Genomic DNA, 13964 nt, shown 5'->3' with positions numbered 1-13964 from the left:
GATGTTATAAAATATTATTAAACCAGTGAAAAATACTAGAAATGTCCAGGAGAACAGCATGTGATAGCTCTGCTTACTGAATACCACAATTTTTCTCCCCAGTCCTTTTTAACAGAGAAGCAGACAATGCAATGAATTCTGTGATCCAGACAACACAAACCTGATTGCCCAAACCCCGATGATCAGAGAGCACTCACCTGATTCTACCTCTTGTTTTTGAAAGGGTGGGAAAAAACGTAAATATGTCATCTTAGTATTATACTTGAGAGTTCGGGTGCGCCTCATAACGTGGGCAAAGGACAGTTTCAGGTGCTCACTGACATTCTTTAGTTGGAAGTATTTGGTGTTGAAGAACAGAAGGGTGTTCAATAGAACGATGGGGGAATATGCACCCAGCTGCTTACACTCCCACAGGTGTTCCTCCTCGATTCTTGAGAACATGTAACCTAGAAAGAACGGGCAAAGAAAGAAAGAGAATAGTTATTTATGCATCTAAGTCCTCTTTCAGCCAACCTATATTGATGAACCCCGTATCAGACCAAATTCACACCTATTATAAGCAATTGTAATCCAATAAAATCAGAATTCTGCATGCAGAACACAGGAGGGACATGGAGAACCAGCCAAGCTGTGGAACAGCATGATCTTCCAACACCTGAAGAGAAGGATGTAAAGGAACACTGCAGACACCAGCAGATCCTCACTAAGTTCTAATTTCACCATATTAAACCACAATCAGCCAACTGCAAAAATGTGTAATTCCTATGACATTCAGCATGAGAAAACATTGATTTATGATGGAGGTTTATCATGCAGCTAAACCAAACAAAAGAAGCGTCCTACCATTTGGAAGGATCGTAGGTTCCCAGATTTTCAACAGTTTTGTGAGTTCAATCATGAACCTGGAATAGGGCTCAGTAAAAATGTTGTCTATTCTACCATTCTCAAATAGGTACTAGGAGAGAAAAAACAGGGAGACACACAGTTTGTGATTAAATAACACTGCAGAGAGGACACTTCAGGTCTTGCCACTGAGAATCTTTCCTGGGTAACCTCTTTCATGTAAACTTATATATTAGAAGAGCATCATGCAATTATTTTAGGTCTAAAACATCCCATCCTAAAGCAAATCTTTCCTATATATTAAATAGGACCAAAAAGGTGCCAAACCCAAAGGTTTGTGCCTAGGTAGAAACACTGAGCCCAACCCATCACATTCCTACAAGGACAGAAGAACTTGGTCACTCTAAGCATAAAAAAGTCAAGACAAGTCAGTAAAATATGGAATTAACACAGAGAATAAAGCACAAAAAGGAAATGTTCTTGCCTCCTCTACAAAACCCAAGCTGCTCTGTGGGACTATGGATGTAAAGCATAAATAACCAGAGTAAGTTCTGTCTGTTGCCAGCATCCCCCCAATCCCTGGACTTACCTGCTGAATTCCAAGGCACAAGTACAGGATGCTGTCAGGATCATATTTTTCTCCGTTTGGTCTCCGCACCTCTTGAATAAACTGGCACAAGCCAAAACTCAGCTCAGCAAAAGTGCATGAGAGAATGTCCTCCTTGAGCTTCACAGGATGAACTGGGGCCAGGAAAACCATGGGAGAAATTAATTCAGCAGATGAAACCTTCACACATTCCTCATTACTTCCCGTAGGCAGAGCTCCCAAATCTCCTCTCCCACATGAACCCCCCTGCATGGGCTGACCAAGGGCTTTCACCTCTCCAGCTGCACTCAGGGCAGTGAGAGCCCTTGAGCATTTCCTGACCGTTCTGGACATCACCGAGTGCAGCAGATCTGACTTCTTAGAGGAAGAAGGAAGGAAGAGTTTAATGGGACCCGTGGGGGATTTGGAAAGGGAAGCAGAGCAACCAGGAATCAATCAAATGATCGACAGTGAAATCACCAGGCTTGGCTGCTCCACACTTCAGAAGTGCCTGCTTGGGAATAAGCAAGCAGAGAATCTTTCTGGGAGTGGGCACAGTTTCCTGGAAATAACTGTAATATTTACTTCCTTAGCCACAAGAAGAACACACAGTAACTCATGTGATTACTCCTCTTCTGGGAAATAAACCCCAGCTGCTCTCATGTAATGGCAACAAAAATTCCAAATGAGAGATGAAAAAAGATCTCATCCTAATTAGAATTTTTCCCTTTGGGATCTTTCTTATACAAGTCCTGCCACACTTAGTTCTCTACATTGCACAAGTATTTATTATGGTTTGCTCTCTTCTTCACCATCCCCAAAAAGCTCAGTTCTACTCCCAACTTAAATTCTCTGCTCAAATCTGAAAAGCTGCCCACAAAACTCAGTGCAATGATGTAAGATCTGAGACCAGGGAAAATGGGAAACAGACACTGCCAAATACCAGGACTGCTGGGTTTTTGTGGAAAAAAAAAATATAATCCATCATTGGAAAAATAAAAGTGACATTTTATGTCATTATTATCTGTCACCCCAGTGAGACAACGAAGTTAATTTCAGGCAGGTTGCAGCACAGACTTTTGGAATGTTTCTTTCCAGCTGTGAAGCCTAGAGATAAGGTGCTAAGATTTTGATGTTGTAGCACGAAATTATTTTACAGCAAACAGTTCTGCTGACAAGCAAATACCTTGGGGATGCGCCAGCTACGGATGAAAAGGATGGGGCCAAGTTGGTGCTGTCAACTTAGAATTATGGCCTGATAAATCTATGACTCTATAGTAGATCAGAAAAGCTCTGCAGCTGCATAAGAGGCATCTCTGCTACCAGTGAAGAATCACTACGTGCAAATGAAGGCAAATCAGATGTTAAAAGACCAACATCTCTAATGTTTCAGAGCCTGTTTTTAAAGCAAACAGATCAATTAAGAATGTAATAGCCATGATTTTTAAATGCATGGAAAAATGTAAGACAGTATTCCATAAAATCCATTCTCCACTCATGGATACTGTAAAGCTCAGTGACATCTAATCCTAATTTTTACCTGAACAACATATCATGACAACTGTTTTTCAACTAAGTGCTTCTGTTTCCACTGAGAGACAGATTTACCTGAAAACTTCAGGTCCCCTTGTTCCTCCTGCGCGTTTTTCCATTGGACCCAGTTTTTCCAGGCGTTTACCCCATACATGTACTTGAGGGTCATCCCAGACACGGAGCAGCCGGGGTAGGAGCCCTGCACCAGATTCCGGGGCTCCGCAGCCACTACAGACTTCTTCCGTCCCTGCAGGCAAACCAACAGTCAGCACTGAGCAAGCTCCTCATCTCTGGATGCTCAGATTAGTGCATGTGATGTTATTATTTCAAACTGGAGGAGTCTGTGTTCCAGAAGTGCTTCCTTACCCTTCTTTTTGGCTGTGGGAAGCCGTCCCTGTGTCTCCGCCTTGCCCGCGACCGTGACTGCAAGCCCAGTCCTTTACTGAGAGGGTCAAATGAGTCTGGAGTCAAATCAACACCATGAAGAGTTTAATTACATGATTTAGCAGCCCAGGTAGAAGTGTCACTGTCACTGAGATACTAGGGAACACCTGACAGTTGGCAATCACAGCTCTATATTCAAATAATGCTGACATTTGAATGATTGAGCAAATCTATGCACTTTCTGTGAAAAGGAAGTAAATTCTCAGTAGAAGCAAAAAGCCCCCTGAAACAGTGGGTTTATTTATTCAGGCAAACATGATCTTACCCCCCATTCACATGGATTATACCCAGGGACACAGAAGTGATGAGTTAAAGGAGTCAAGCAAGGCTGCCTGCTACTCCTGTCAGGGGTTCTGCAGAATGCTGTCTTTGGAGATACCACTAATATTTTTAAAATAGTAACTATTAGTAGAGCTGATCAATAACTGCAGCTTTAAACACCCAGTTTCACTCCACGAGAACCCATAGGCAGGCTGGTGGCCCAACGCTCAAGCAGAAAACCGCGCGTGCCTCCACGGGACAACGAGTTTCTCTTCACATCACACCGACCTGATGGAAAATCGGCCTCCAGGTCCTGCTCCACCTCCCCTTTGGAGAACTGCTTCAGCTCTGGGTCGGGCTCTGGCAGGGCGTTGGATCGTAGGGCGTAGTGGTTCAGCTCCTCCTCCCAGCTGTGTGGAGTGGACACGGCCTCTGACTCCAGATCTCCGCTGTACGTGCTGCCCTGGTCTGCAACGAGAGGCACCACACAGGAAAGGCATAAAACCAGGAGTGTGCCAGAGGAGATACAAAGGATCAAAACCCACTCACAAAAAAAAAAAAAAAATCTGACTGACCTTTCTCAAATATCTTGGGGTCCAGGAAGAGCTCGTGCTCAGATGTTTGAGATCCTTTGGAGAAAGAAGGAAACTGTATCTGCACATGACTGACAGCTTATACAACGAATATAAAATACTTTGGACACCACAAAAACTATGTATTAGCTCATAATATTAACACACAAGATGTGTCTTCTCCTTCACTGGAGCTCTCCCAACAGCTTTCTACCTTGGTCATGCTGTTGCAGGGGAAACAGAAATGCAGAACTAACCTATGCTTGCTTTTCCAAAGGTTTCCATCCCTCCTCGTTTGTTGTTTGAGTCACCTTTGGACAAATAAGATACTCTGTTCATCTCTTTTCAGCTTGTTCAATTTTTACTACATGGGTTGGTCACTATCCAACACACTCTGAGCTGCACCACCCTTCATAAACCCCCCATAAAAATCCTGATAGGAAAATACAGCTGTTTAAAACAGCTGCTCTGTCTTCTTGATTTTGGCTCCTCCTTCTAACACATGATGTAGTGATCTGGAGATGACTACCTCTAGTAACCTGTTACTGTCCATACAGGTCAAATCAGCACCCAGGATGGAGGAAAGGGAAATCTCTGTGGTGAGAGGACTTTCCCCTCACCGCATTTCATTTTCCTTTTGCAGGCACCACCTACCACCATGAGAGTGTGTTTTTTCTCTCTCCGCATCTGCTGCAATCATTTCCGCCATCTGAAGGAGATCAGCTTCAAATGGATTTATGGAAATCTTTTCCTTGCCATCCTGAATATTTTCAATGATCTTATCAGCGTTATCCAGGGTAGTTGGGAAGGGCATGGGAACTGGTACCTATGGAACATGTGGAAAACCATATTCAGGGGTGAAGTTGAAACAGCAAACACACGAGAGAGATTCCTCTCATTTAATCTTACATATGTTTCAGGACTACTGAAATTAATTTAAAAATAACTCTGGACAGGACAACTTGTTCTGTGCTCCCCCTACCAACTGGCAGTTTTGTGTGATGATGTTTAACCAAGCATTATGCAGGAGGGAGGGAAATGCCTTCAAGGACCCCAAGCACCACTTGCATGAGCAGACACAACACCCAGTGCCACTGTGCTGGGTGTGCTGGACACCAAGCAGGACTGGAAACCACTGACTTCTGTAGTGAACTGCAGCATAACTTACAGGTACTGGCATCCCCAGGGGAACTGGTGTGTACTGAGTGTAGAGGTGGAGGGGCACTGGCACAAACACTGGGACAGGAACAGGTACCACAACGATCTGGGGCTGAACAGGTGCTGCTTCTGTTACAACAAAAACAGAACAAACCAAAAAATGTTGGAAGAATGCCACACAACAGCCTGAAAACTAGTTAAGGTTTTCAAATAAATTAAATAATGCTCTGTTACATGAGTCATGTATTACTGCCTCAACTGCAATACAGACTTTTACAACAGGGGTAGGAGACCAGATACCCACCTGTCTGGCATTCTTTGTTTTGTGTGTGAGGTTTGCAGGAGGTGGCCTTAGTCTGTGTGATTGGCTTGCACAATAAAGCTTTGTTTTTTAGAAGTCTGGGTGGTTTTGATGATGGGAGCTTCAGGGCATCTGTCTGGGTGCTTGCCTGTTTGGAAAACACAAAACCAGGGCAGAGTCAGTATTGGTTTGAAGGATAACATAAGAGTAGTGTTTGTTCTCTGCTGTGGGAGGTTGAACAATTTAAACCTCTACTTGCTGATAAAAATGATCATTTAAAAACTCCTGCAAAACCAGCTAATTTTGTTAACAGCACAGTGAAGAAATCTGCAGGAATATTTGGTTCCTGTAGTCAAATACCCACTATAAACTTTTGACCTTGGAATCTTACTGATGGCAAAGATACAAAAAGGAGTTAAGATACTTTTGGTAACTAAAAATCTGATACAGATACCTAAAAAACTGAGTAAAGTGATGCGAAACTACTGAATTACTTGAGAACCACAGACACCTCAAGAGCTACAATCTGACAGGCTTTGCCTTAAATCATCCAATCTGTCAGTGAACACAACAGAACTTTTATGCCATGTAAATTCTATCCATTTTTCAAAAAGCATCTGCAGGCTGGATGAATTTTAATGCCCAATCATAACCAGGGAAAGCAGTTCCAAAATGACAGTGCAGAACTCTCAAATACTTTATAGGTGAAAGTGAGAAAAAGAATCTCTTATAAAACTTACATCTCCTATTATTTTTGCTGTCACAGTAGGGACTGCACCTGTGAAGAAAAAAAAAAAACACAAGCATACAATAACCTGTGTACTTATCATCAAGGACCATAATCCATATTCTGCCAAGGTCAAGAAAAAGAATTCCAATTAAAACTCATTCCCTGTTTAGGCACATAAATTCAAGTCATTATTTATACCTATATAAAGGAAAGAACAAATGCAACCACCTACACTGATGTGAAGAATAATGAAGAAGTGGCTGTTGTCCTCAGTGCAAAAAATCCCTGAGCAAACATAGATGTTCAGGACTAGAGATTTAAAAGCACAGGCATGGTATTCAGCTGCCTTACCCTGTAAGACATTGTTGGAGTTAACAGTAGGCTGGGCAGCTGGGGTGCTTGCAAGGGACACCACGTTTGCTATGACAGGGGTTGAGTCCTTTCTCAAAGAAGGAGGGCCTGAGGAGGAGGCAGGTGCCATGGAAAGGTTTGCTGGACACAGTGAGCAGAAGAAAATGAAAATAAGCAGTAAGATAATTTGTAAAATAGCATTTCTGAAACAACACACCCCCCTTCAGATTTATCTCCAGATGAAAAAGGCTGCTGTGAGAAGGGGATGAAGGTGTAAAGCTGTAGCATTTCAGTTTAAACAGGAGCTGGTTCCACAAGCAAACAAAGCAAGAGGAGGAAAAGAGCTCCCACCAGTGCAAGCAGCAGATGTGCACCAAGCTGAAAAGCTGACTGTGGCCTGGTGCACACTATAAACTCTCAGTTAATACACTTCATTGCTTTTGGGTACCTTACTGTTACAGCCACCACCACTCAGTGGGAGATTATGCCCCTCTTTAGGACTAGTGATATTCCTGTTTCTTGTTTCCCTTCCTCTTCCTGTCTTTGTGGGCCTCTCTTTCCCTTTGCATTTCACTCCCTACAGAAACTCACAGTTCTTGTTCCAGTGGGCTTCACTCCCACCCTCATTCCCACTCCACCTGCTCAAGGAAACAGCTTCAGACCTCATTAACCTTGGGAACGACACTTCCAAGAATCAGCACTTAATGACACAGAAATGGGAACTCTTCATATGCCCACAGACTGCCCAGAGCTGGCTGCTTTAAGTGCATATATGCAAGTCTGTATTTACAGCCACTAACTCTATTAATTTCACCACTCCATTGCTTTTGTTAACTGAAAGTTAACATTGTACCATATCTGCCCTGTGTTATCAAGACAAGTGACATATTTAACATGTCCTCACCAGATCAGTACATTTTACCCCAAGAGAACAGGCCTTTTTTTCATTGAAGTGACTGAAAAGCAAGTGCTTTTGCTTCATCTTCTTTAAAATTTGTTTAGCACGTGAAGTAGCTGCATCTCACACCTACAGAAGTTTGAAACTGCCTCAAGTAAGGGCAGTCTAAACCTCGGCCCATCCAACAGCAACAGGGAAACTCCCCAGGAGAGGACAGATCTTAGAAAGTTCCCTGGACTGAGTTTCCAAACAAACATCCATCTCACTGTCAGGCACACCAAGAGGCAGCAGCACCCCCAGCCCGCTTTACCTGTGTTGTTTGGGGGTGGAGGGTCAGAAACACTTTGCTGTTTACAGAACAGCAGGATACAAGGCAGGTTGCAGAAATGCTTCATCTCCCCTTGCCACTTTATGGACTCGCTGAGTTTTCCTTGCCTCTTACAACCATCACACTTTGCCATCTAGGAAAAGAGAGGGAGGGAGCAACTGAACACACCTGGAACCACCAGCGAGGAGCACGTGGATAAAAACCTCTCCTGGAGGCTGTGACAACACTGCTTACCTGGTAAAACAGAACTGTGAATTTAGACATGCACTCCTCGGAGCAAAACTCCTCCACTTTCCCCCCAAAGTAATTCTGGACCAGCTTGGGGGCAGTCTGTAAACAGTAACTGCACATTTTACAGTGGTTTCCCCAGCGCTTCGACAGGTCGTGCTTATAGAGCAGTTTACAAACTAAAAGAAAACAGCAAAAACATTCTTAAGTACAAAAAGACAATCGCTGAGCACTTCTAGTTCTTGCATTTAGTGATGTCTGTAGCAATTTGTTGCAGCATACCATTAAAAAGTTAAGTGTGAAGAAAGTTCTGTGTCCCTAAACCTAAAAGAACCAGATTTCTAACTTAAAAATATTGGATTTCTCGTAGCATCACCAATAATTTTAAGGCAAAACACTTGTGACTTGATTTCTCTCAGAGAGGGGTTTGCCCTTTCTTACCTTCACTACAGAATGTTTTATCTGAGCCTGAGAATCTCACTGTCTCCTTGATAATTTTCTCAAACCTGCAGTATTCACACAAAGCCATCACACTGTTCTTTTTCTTATACTCATCACAGCAGGTCTTCCCACAGAACTGGAACATTTTACCCTGCAACACAGCCAGAATGTTTTGGTTTCAATGTCTGAATGAGTCACATCCCAGATAATACATTTTAACTGTTAATAAAAACGCAGAAACATATTTATACCCTTGGAAATCAACAACAGACAGCACCAGCAAATGAATCTCCCCATTTAGCTTCACAATAAAGCAGAACTTTCTGCAGAAAACCCTCACCAATGTGCTCTGCCCTTGGATTAAAAGGATCATCTCTGGGTCCAAGAGATGGGAATGTGTTTCTTTAGCCAGGTAATCATTTAGTTTGGGTTTTTGTGGTGTTCTTTTTTTTTTTTTCCTCTGGTTTTAAGACCATGGAGCTCGTATCAGTATTTAGTTTGATAATGGTTAAATGATACAATAATCAGTTCCAAATCCCTCCATAGCAGCTCATAGTAAGCAACAGAGCAGTACTGACAGACCAGTGCATATAAACCACAACTCCTTGGATTTCTGCAGAGAAAAAAAGAGCTTGAAAAGCCCTGCTCCTGATTACCTTGTAGTCAAGCAGTTCGGGTTTGGTTGCAAACAATCTGTTGCAGTGCTGACACTTGAGTTTTGCAACGGGGCGGGTAAAAGTGACCTGCTGGCACTGGGCAGCCAGTCTCTGGAGCCCTGCAGCAGCTGAGGTGCTGGTGGAGCTGGAGGTCACCGTGGAGGTGGTGCCAGCGGCCGACACCGCCGTCCCCGAGGGGATGCTCACGATGACCTGACCCTGCGACAGCGGCACCACCGAGGACTTCAGCCCTGAAGGCTTGTTGAACAAATTCTGCGGGGAAGCAAAGCATCAGGCTTTATTTTGCATGGTCACACCTCTCACCCAGCCTCCCAGACGCTTCCACCACCGATTCAGCACTCTGTTCATTCAGCTAAGAAGAAATCCCAGAATGCCACACCTGAAAAGCCACTACGCAATTGTAGCTGCAAAAATTGCGAATGCTCCCATCCGACATAGCCAAGTGATACTGAGGGTTTGCTGAGGTTTTACAGCTGTTGCACTGAACTTGGACACCTGAGGGTGAAACAGAGAAGAAAAAGTAATTTATGCAACATCAGGTTGTACTGCAGATGATTTTGCACAGTGCATACAAAAACAGTCTGAATGATGAGCCAAGGTACAGAGAGAAGCCCGAGACGACGTTTCTACAGATTCAGAAGCAGACACTGCAGCTGCTGTGCCTGTTGCTTGCCAGAAATTTAATTAATCTCCCAGTATCCCTAGGATGTCAGTAAGCGTTTTTCTAATTCCACAAGAAAAACAGCTGAGAAGGTGTTTGCCTAGCTCCATGCAACACTGGGCTGAGGTAACCAACTCATCACCCCAGAGAACAAGGGCAGAGGAGCCCCAGCAGTGACATGGTGTATGTCCATACAGGTGGTTGGGAAACCCACCAGCTGCACTTGCAAGAGCAGAAAATAGATTTAAGATCGATTATCATGTTTAAGCTCCCTAAAACCAAAATTGAAATGGCTGTACCGTCACTGCTACGTTCACCTAGAGTAGAAAGTCCTTATATTCCCATCTCAGCACTTCCTGTTATAAAAGGGGCCACCCCAAAAAAAGAATATCAGCCTTAACTTTCAAGACAAATAAAGTCTGGGTATGAGCATTGTGAAATTAAGCTTCTACAGAAGCAAAAGGACAAGCTTACCTGCAGAAGAGACCATTTTTACTCTGTATGCTGACAAACAGTTCACAGAGCAAAACAATTCCGTTTTCCCCACGTTATTTGTGCTCTCCACCATCTCGGCTGAAGACCTCAGAGATTTACACAGTGTGCAGGGTGTGATTTTAGCTGACTTCTGTGGAAACAGGGAAACTGGTCATTCGTTTGGAACCTGGCATTTTCATTAACCTGGAGATTATCGGTAACACATAAAACACGTATAAAATGTGCTGGGGTGCTTGAAACCACACTTGTTTTACAGTTGTTACTTATGATGTAGATGCTCTTCTTTGAGTTCTGGTTTTAGCATCCTGTTCCACCCCCTGCCATGGGCAGGGACACCTTCCACTAGCCCAGGTTGCTCCAAGCCCCGTCCAACCTGGACTTGGACACTTTCAAGGATGGGGCAGCCACAGCTTCTCTGGGAAACCTGTGCCAGGGCCTGCCCACCCTCACAGGGGAGAATTTCTCCCAAACCCCCACCTAATCCTTCCATTTGGCAGTGGGAAGCCGATCCCCCTTGTCCTCTCACATATACCTGCTTGTAGGCTGTCACACATATGGAACTGCAGAACTTTTTGGACTGTCCCTCTATCTGCAGGATGTGGCACTGCCCAGAGCCAGTGTAGCAGTACCCCCCACAGTATTCACAGCAGTTCATGGTCAGGTTGTTGGCCGAGCGGAACTGGGAGAAGCAGGCGTCGCTGCAGAGCTTGTGCACCACGTTCTGGTAATTCACCTCGTGCCTGATCTGGGGGGAAAGGGAGCACACTCAGCAAGGAATATGTGTTCCTGTGTGTTCCTCCCCGAGACAGCAAGCTGTGCTAAAGCAACTCAAATGAAGGAATTTGCAATTACCACTGCGTTCTTCTGGCACATGCTGCACTTGCTGGAAACGCTGTTGGTGTGGACAGTGACAACGGGTTTCCTTTTCAGTTCATACGTGGACAGACAAGACTGGCTGCAGAAATCCCTACTGGAGTCCGTGTTATCAAACTGGGCAGTGATTACATCCTTTGGGTTTAGAATTTCTCTATGGAAAAGGAAAAACAAACACAGAGACAAAGGATTAATGCTGGTTTCATGTCAGCTTGCTGCCCTTGCTTCTTCTGGAGACTAAACATTCTCCAGGAGAGGGTGGATCCATTTCATTTAAACCTTTCTTTTTTGCTGCCTAAGTACCTGACTTCACTTTTCTCTTCCTAATAGGAAAATAGATAAGCAGCACAATTCTCAAGTAGGTGTGATACAAACTGTATCATCACATCTTTCCTAAAGGAACTCAGAGAAAGTCACTGTTTTGCACAGTCTTTACTAATCAAAAATCTAGAAGGCAGGACATGTGGAACAACTCCCTTTAACAATGCCCACACCAATCATAAGGGTGTAGGGAAAAAAGTCACAAAAAAAAGGTCAAAAAAAGACAACTCTTCATCACAGAGGCTTTTAAATGTGCATATGTAACACCCAATTAAGGAAATGGAACTGCCAGCAGACAGACCAATTAACAAGGAACAGCACCAGCCCCAATTTTTGCAGGGACGTGGAAGGGGAGCAGCACTACAGACACAGCGAGGGGCACAAAATTATCTGCTTGAATATCAATTATGGCCAGAGCAAATGAAGGCATTGTCCTACTTTGAGCAGCTTGAGCAGGTTTTCTTGGTAGAAGCTGGTGGGCGAGAAGCTGGAGTGGTGTATCCAGTGAGGCACAGTGTGGAGCAGAAGAGCTGGGTCGAGCCTTTCCTCTGGTAGGCAGTTTGCCCCTTCTGCAGGACTTTTTTACAGCCAGAACAGGAAACCCGAACAGCTGTGCTTGGAACTGAAGGGAGCATTTTGCTCATGCCAGAGGATGCCACAGCAGGCTGGAAACCTGATGACAGCTGTGGAGCTAAAAAAAAAAAACCCACACAGAGAAAACACAGTGTAAGTGTTACGGATCTGTTACACAGACCTCACTGTGTGCAGGGGCAAGCACAAGGCTCGTGACTTTATTTGGGTTGTCAGGGTCTAGAGGAGAATCAAATAGCACGTGAACTCTCCAGAAATACATGCCCTGTGCTGGGTTTCTGCATAGCAGATTTTTTTAGCTACTATTAAGACGGAGAATGCACTCTCAGCATCCCTTTCGTGGAATCACAGAATGGTTTGGGTTGGAAGGGACTTTAAGGCTCACTGAATTCCAACCTCCCTCCCATGGGCAGGGACACCTTCCACTAGCCCAAGTTGCTCCAGCCTGGCCTTGGACTCTTCCAGGGATGAGGCAGCCACAGCTTTTGTGGGCAACCTATGCCAGGGCCTCACCAACCTCCAGGGAAGAATTTCTTCCTAACATCTAATCTCACCCTGCCCTCCTTCAGCTTAAGGCCATTTAACACATTCAATTTTCCTATACCTCAAAAATACAATTATTTTATAATCTCAATTTCATTGTCTCTAAACCAAACTAGTTCTTTATTCCTACTGGGGTCAGACACGGGAAATGAAATGCAGAATAACCCGCAGGACTATTTGCAAAGGTGACATATTTTACAGGTTTAAATGAAGTTAGTCTTGCCTATTCCTTACCAACAGGATTGCCACTGACTGAAAATACAGCACTGATTTTCAGCTCCCCTTCCTGAGATTTTGGCTGTTGGCCGTACTCCTAAAACAAAGGGAAAGGAAAAGGAGAACAAATACACACATGTCATCACAGCTTACATGATTTCCATTCTTTCACAAGGCTGCATTGAACCCTAAGGAAGAGTGAGTGTCCTAAGCCAGGTGACAGTGCTGCTACCTGAGCACCACACACAGAACCTGCTCAGGGGGTCACAGCAAACCACACCCGAGGGGTGCACGAATGGAAAAGTGGGGCTGCCCTCTCCAGCTGTACTCCAAGACACCTCAGAATTCGGCCAAGGCTTTAGGAAATCTCTGCTTTGCACTCACACAAACTTGCCATCTGGAAGTGCTCTGCAGCCCCTGCCCCTGTCCTGTGAAACAAGCTTTACAGAGAGGGAACAGAGCTGGGACCCCAAGGAGGACACTCCGTGCTAAGCAGGAGTTCGGGGCGTGGAGCAGCCTGGGGTGAAGTTTTGCAGCAGATCAAACTGGCACCACTGGAGCCAGAGCATCACACCCCTGCTCAGCCTGGGCAATCACCTCACACTCACAGGATGAGCAAATCCCCACGGCCAGCTGCCTGTGGAGTGGCTGACAAGCTGTAAATGACTGGCTTAGTCCCCAGCAGCTCCTCAGCCTGACACCACCACGCTTCCTGCCCCTGCTCTCCCTGGAAATCCGAGCCAGAAAGCAGCTTGGAACACTCCACATGGAAATCCTAATAGGCTGAAAAGCATAATCTCTTGGAACTACAGAGATGACAAGATTTAACCTCCTTACAGTCATCTGGGAGCAGTGAGGCAGGATGGCATGTTCTGACTGAGCTGAACTCACACTCCCCTGCCTGGCTGCCAGG

The 13964-nt window shown here is 44.6% G+C and overlaps 1 protein-coding gene across 10 annotated transcripts in view; it reads right to left on the bottom strand.

Annotated features, from left to right (window-relative positions):
* ZMYM4 (zinc finger MYM-type containing 4) overlaps positions 1-13964 on the bottom strand; it is a 34685-nt gene that overhangs the window by 7135 nt on the left and 13586 nt on the right. For 8 of the 10 annotated variants that reach the window (XM_050326289.1, XM_050326294.1, XM_050326295.1 and 5 more), the window contains 22 exons: positions 13070-13148; positions 12140-12392; positions 11360-11534; positions 11040-11252; positions 10487-10637; positions 9731-9846; positions 9331-9603; positions 8675-8825; positions 8240-8412; positions 7988-8138; positions 6780-6920; positions 6439-6476; positions 5702-5846; positions 5408-5526; positions 4894-5065; positions 4243-4296; positions 3956-4135; positions 3329-3423; positions 3038-3209; positions 1433-1584; positions 844-955; positions 198-446 (listed from right to left, as the gene is read on the bottom strand). In XM_050326289.1, coding sequence (XP_050182246.1) covers positions 198-446; positions 844-955; positions 1433-1584; positions 3038-3209; positions 3329-3423; positions 3956-4135; positions 4243-4296; positions 4894-5065; positions 5408-5526; positions 5702-5846; positions 6439-6476; positions 6780-6920; positions 7988-8138; positions 8240-8412; positions 8675-8825; positions 9331-9603; positions 9731-9846; positions 10487-10637; positions 11040-11252; positions 11360-11534; positions 12140-12392; positions 13070-13148 — 3364 coding nt within the window. The remainder of the gene's footprint in view (positions 1-197; positions 447-843; positions 956-1432; positions 1585-3037; positions 3210-3328; positions 3424-3955; positions 4136-4242; positions 4297-4893; positions 5066-5407; positions 5527-5701; positions 5847-6438; positions 6477-6779; positions 6921-7987; positions 8139-8239; positions 8413-8674; positions 8826-9330; positions 9604-9730; positions 9847-10486; positions 10638-11039; positions 11253-11359; positions 11535-12139; positions 12393-13069; positions 13149-13964) is intronic. The other 2 variants (XM_050326290.1, XM_050326293.1) reach the window with 2 other exon arrangements.

The sequence above is a fragment of the Myiozetetes cayanensis genome, unplaced genomic scaffold (genome assembly GCF_022539395.1).
Source record: "Myiozetetes cayanensis isolate MyiCay16 unplaced genomic scaffold, myiCay2020 scf31, whole genome shotgun sequence".
NCBI classification, from domain to species: domain Eukaryota; kingdom Metazoa; phylum Chordata; class Aves; order Passeriformes; family Tyrannidae; genus Myiozetetes; species Myiozetetes cayanensis.
The sequence above is the reverse complement of the archived record's forward strand: the minus strand, read 5'-3'. Positions and strand labels throughout refer to the sequence as shown.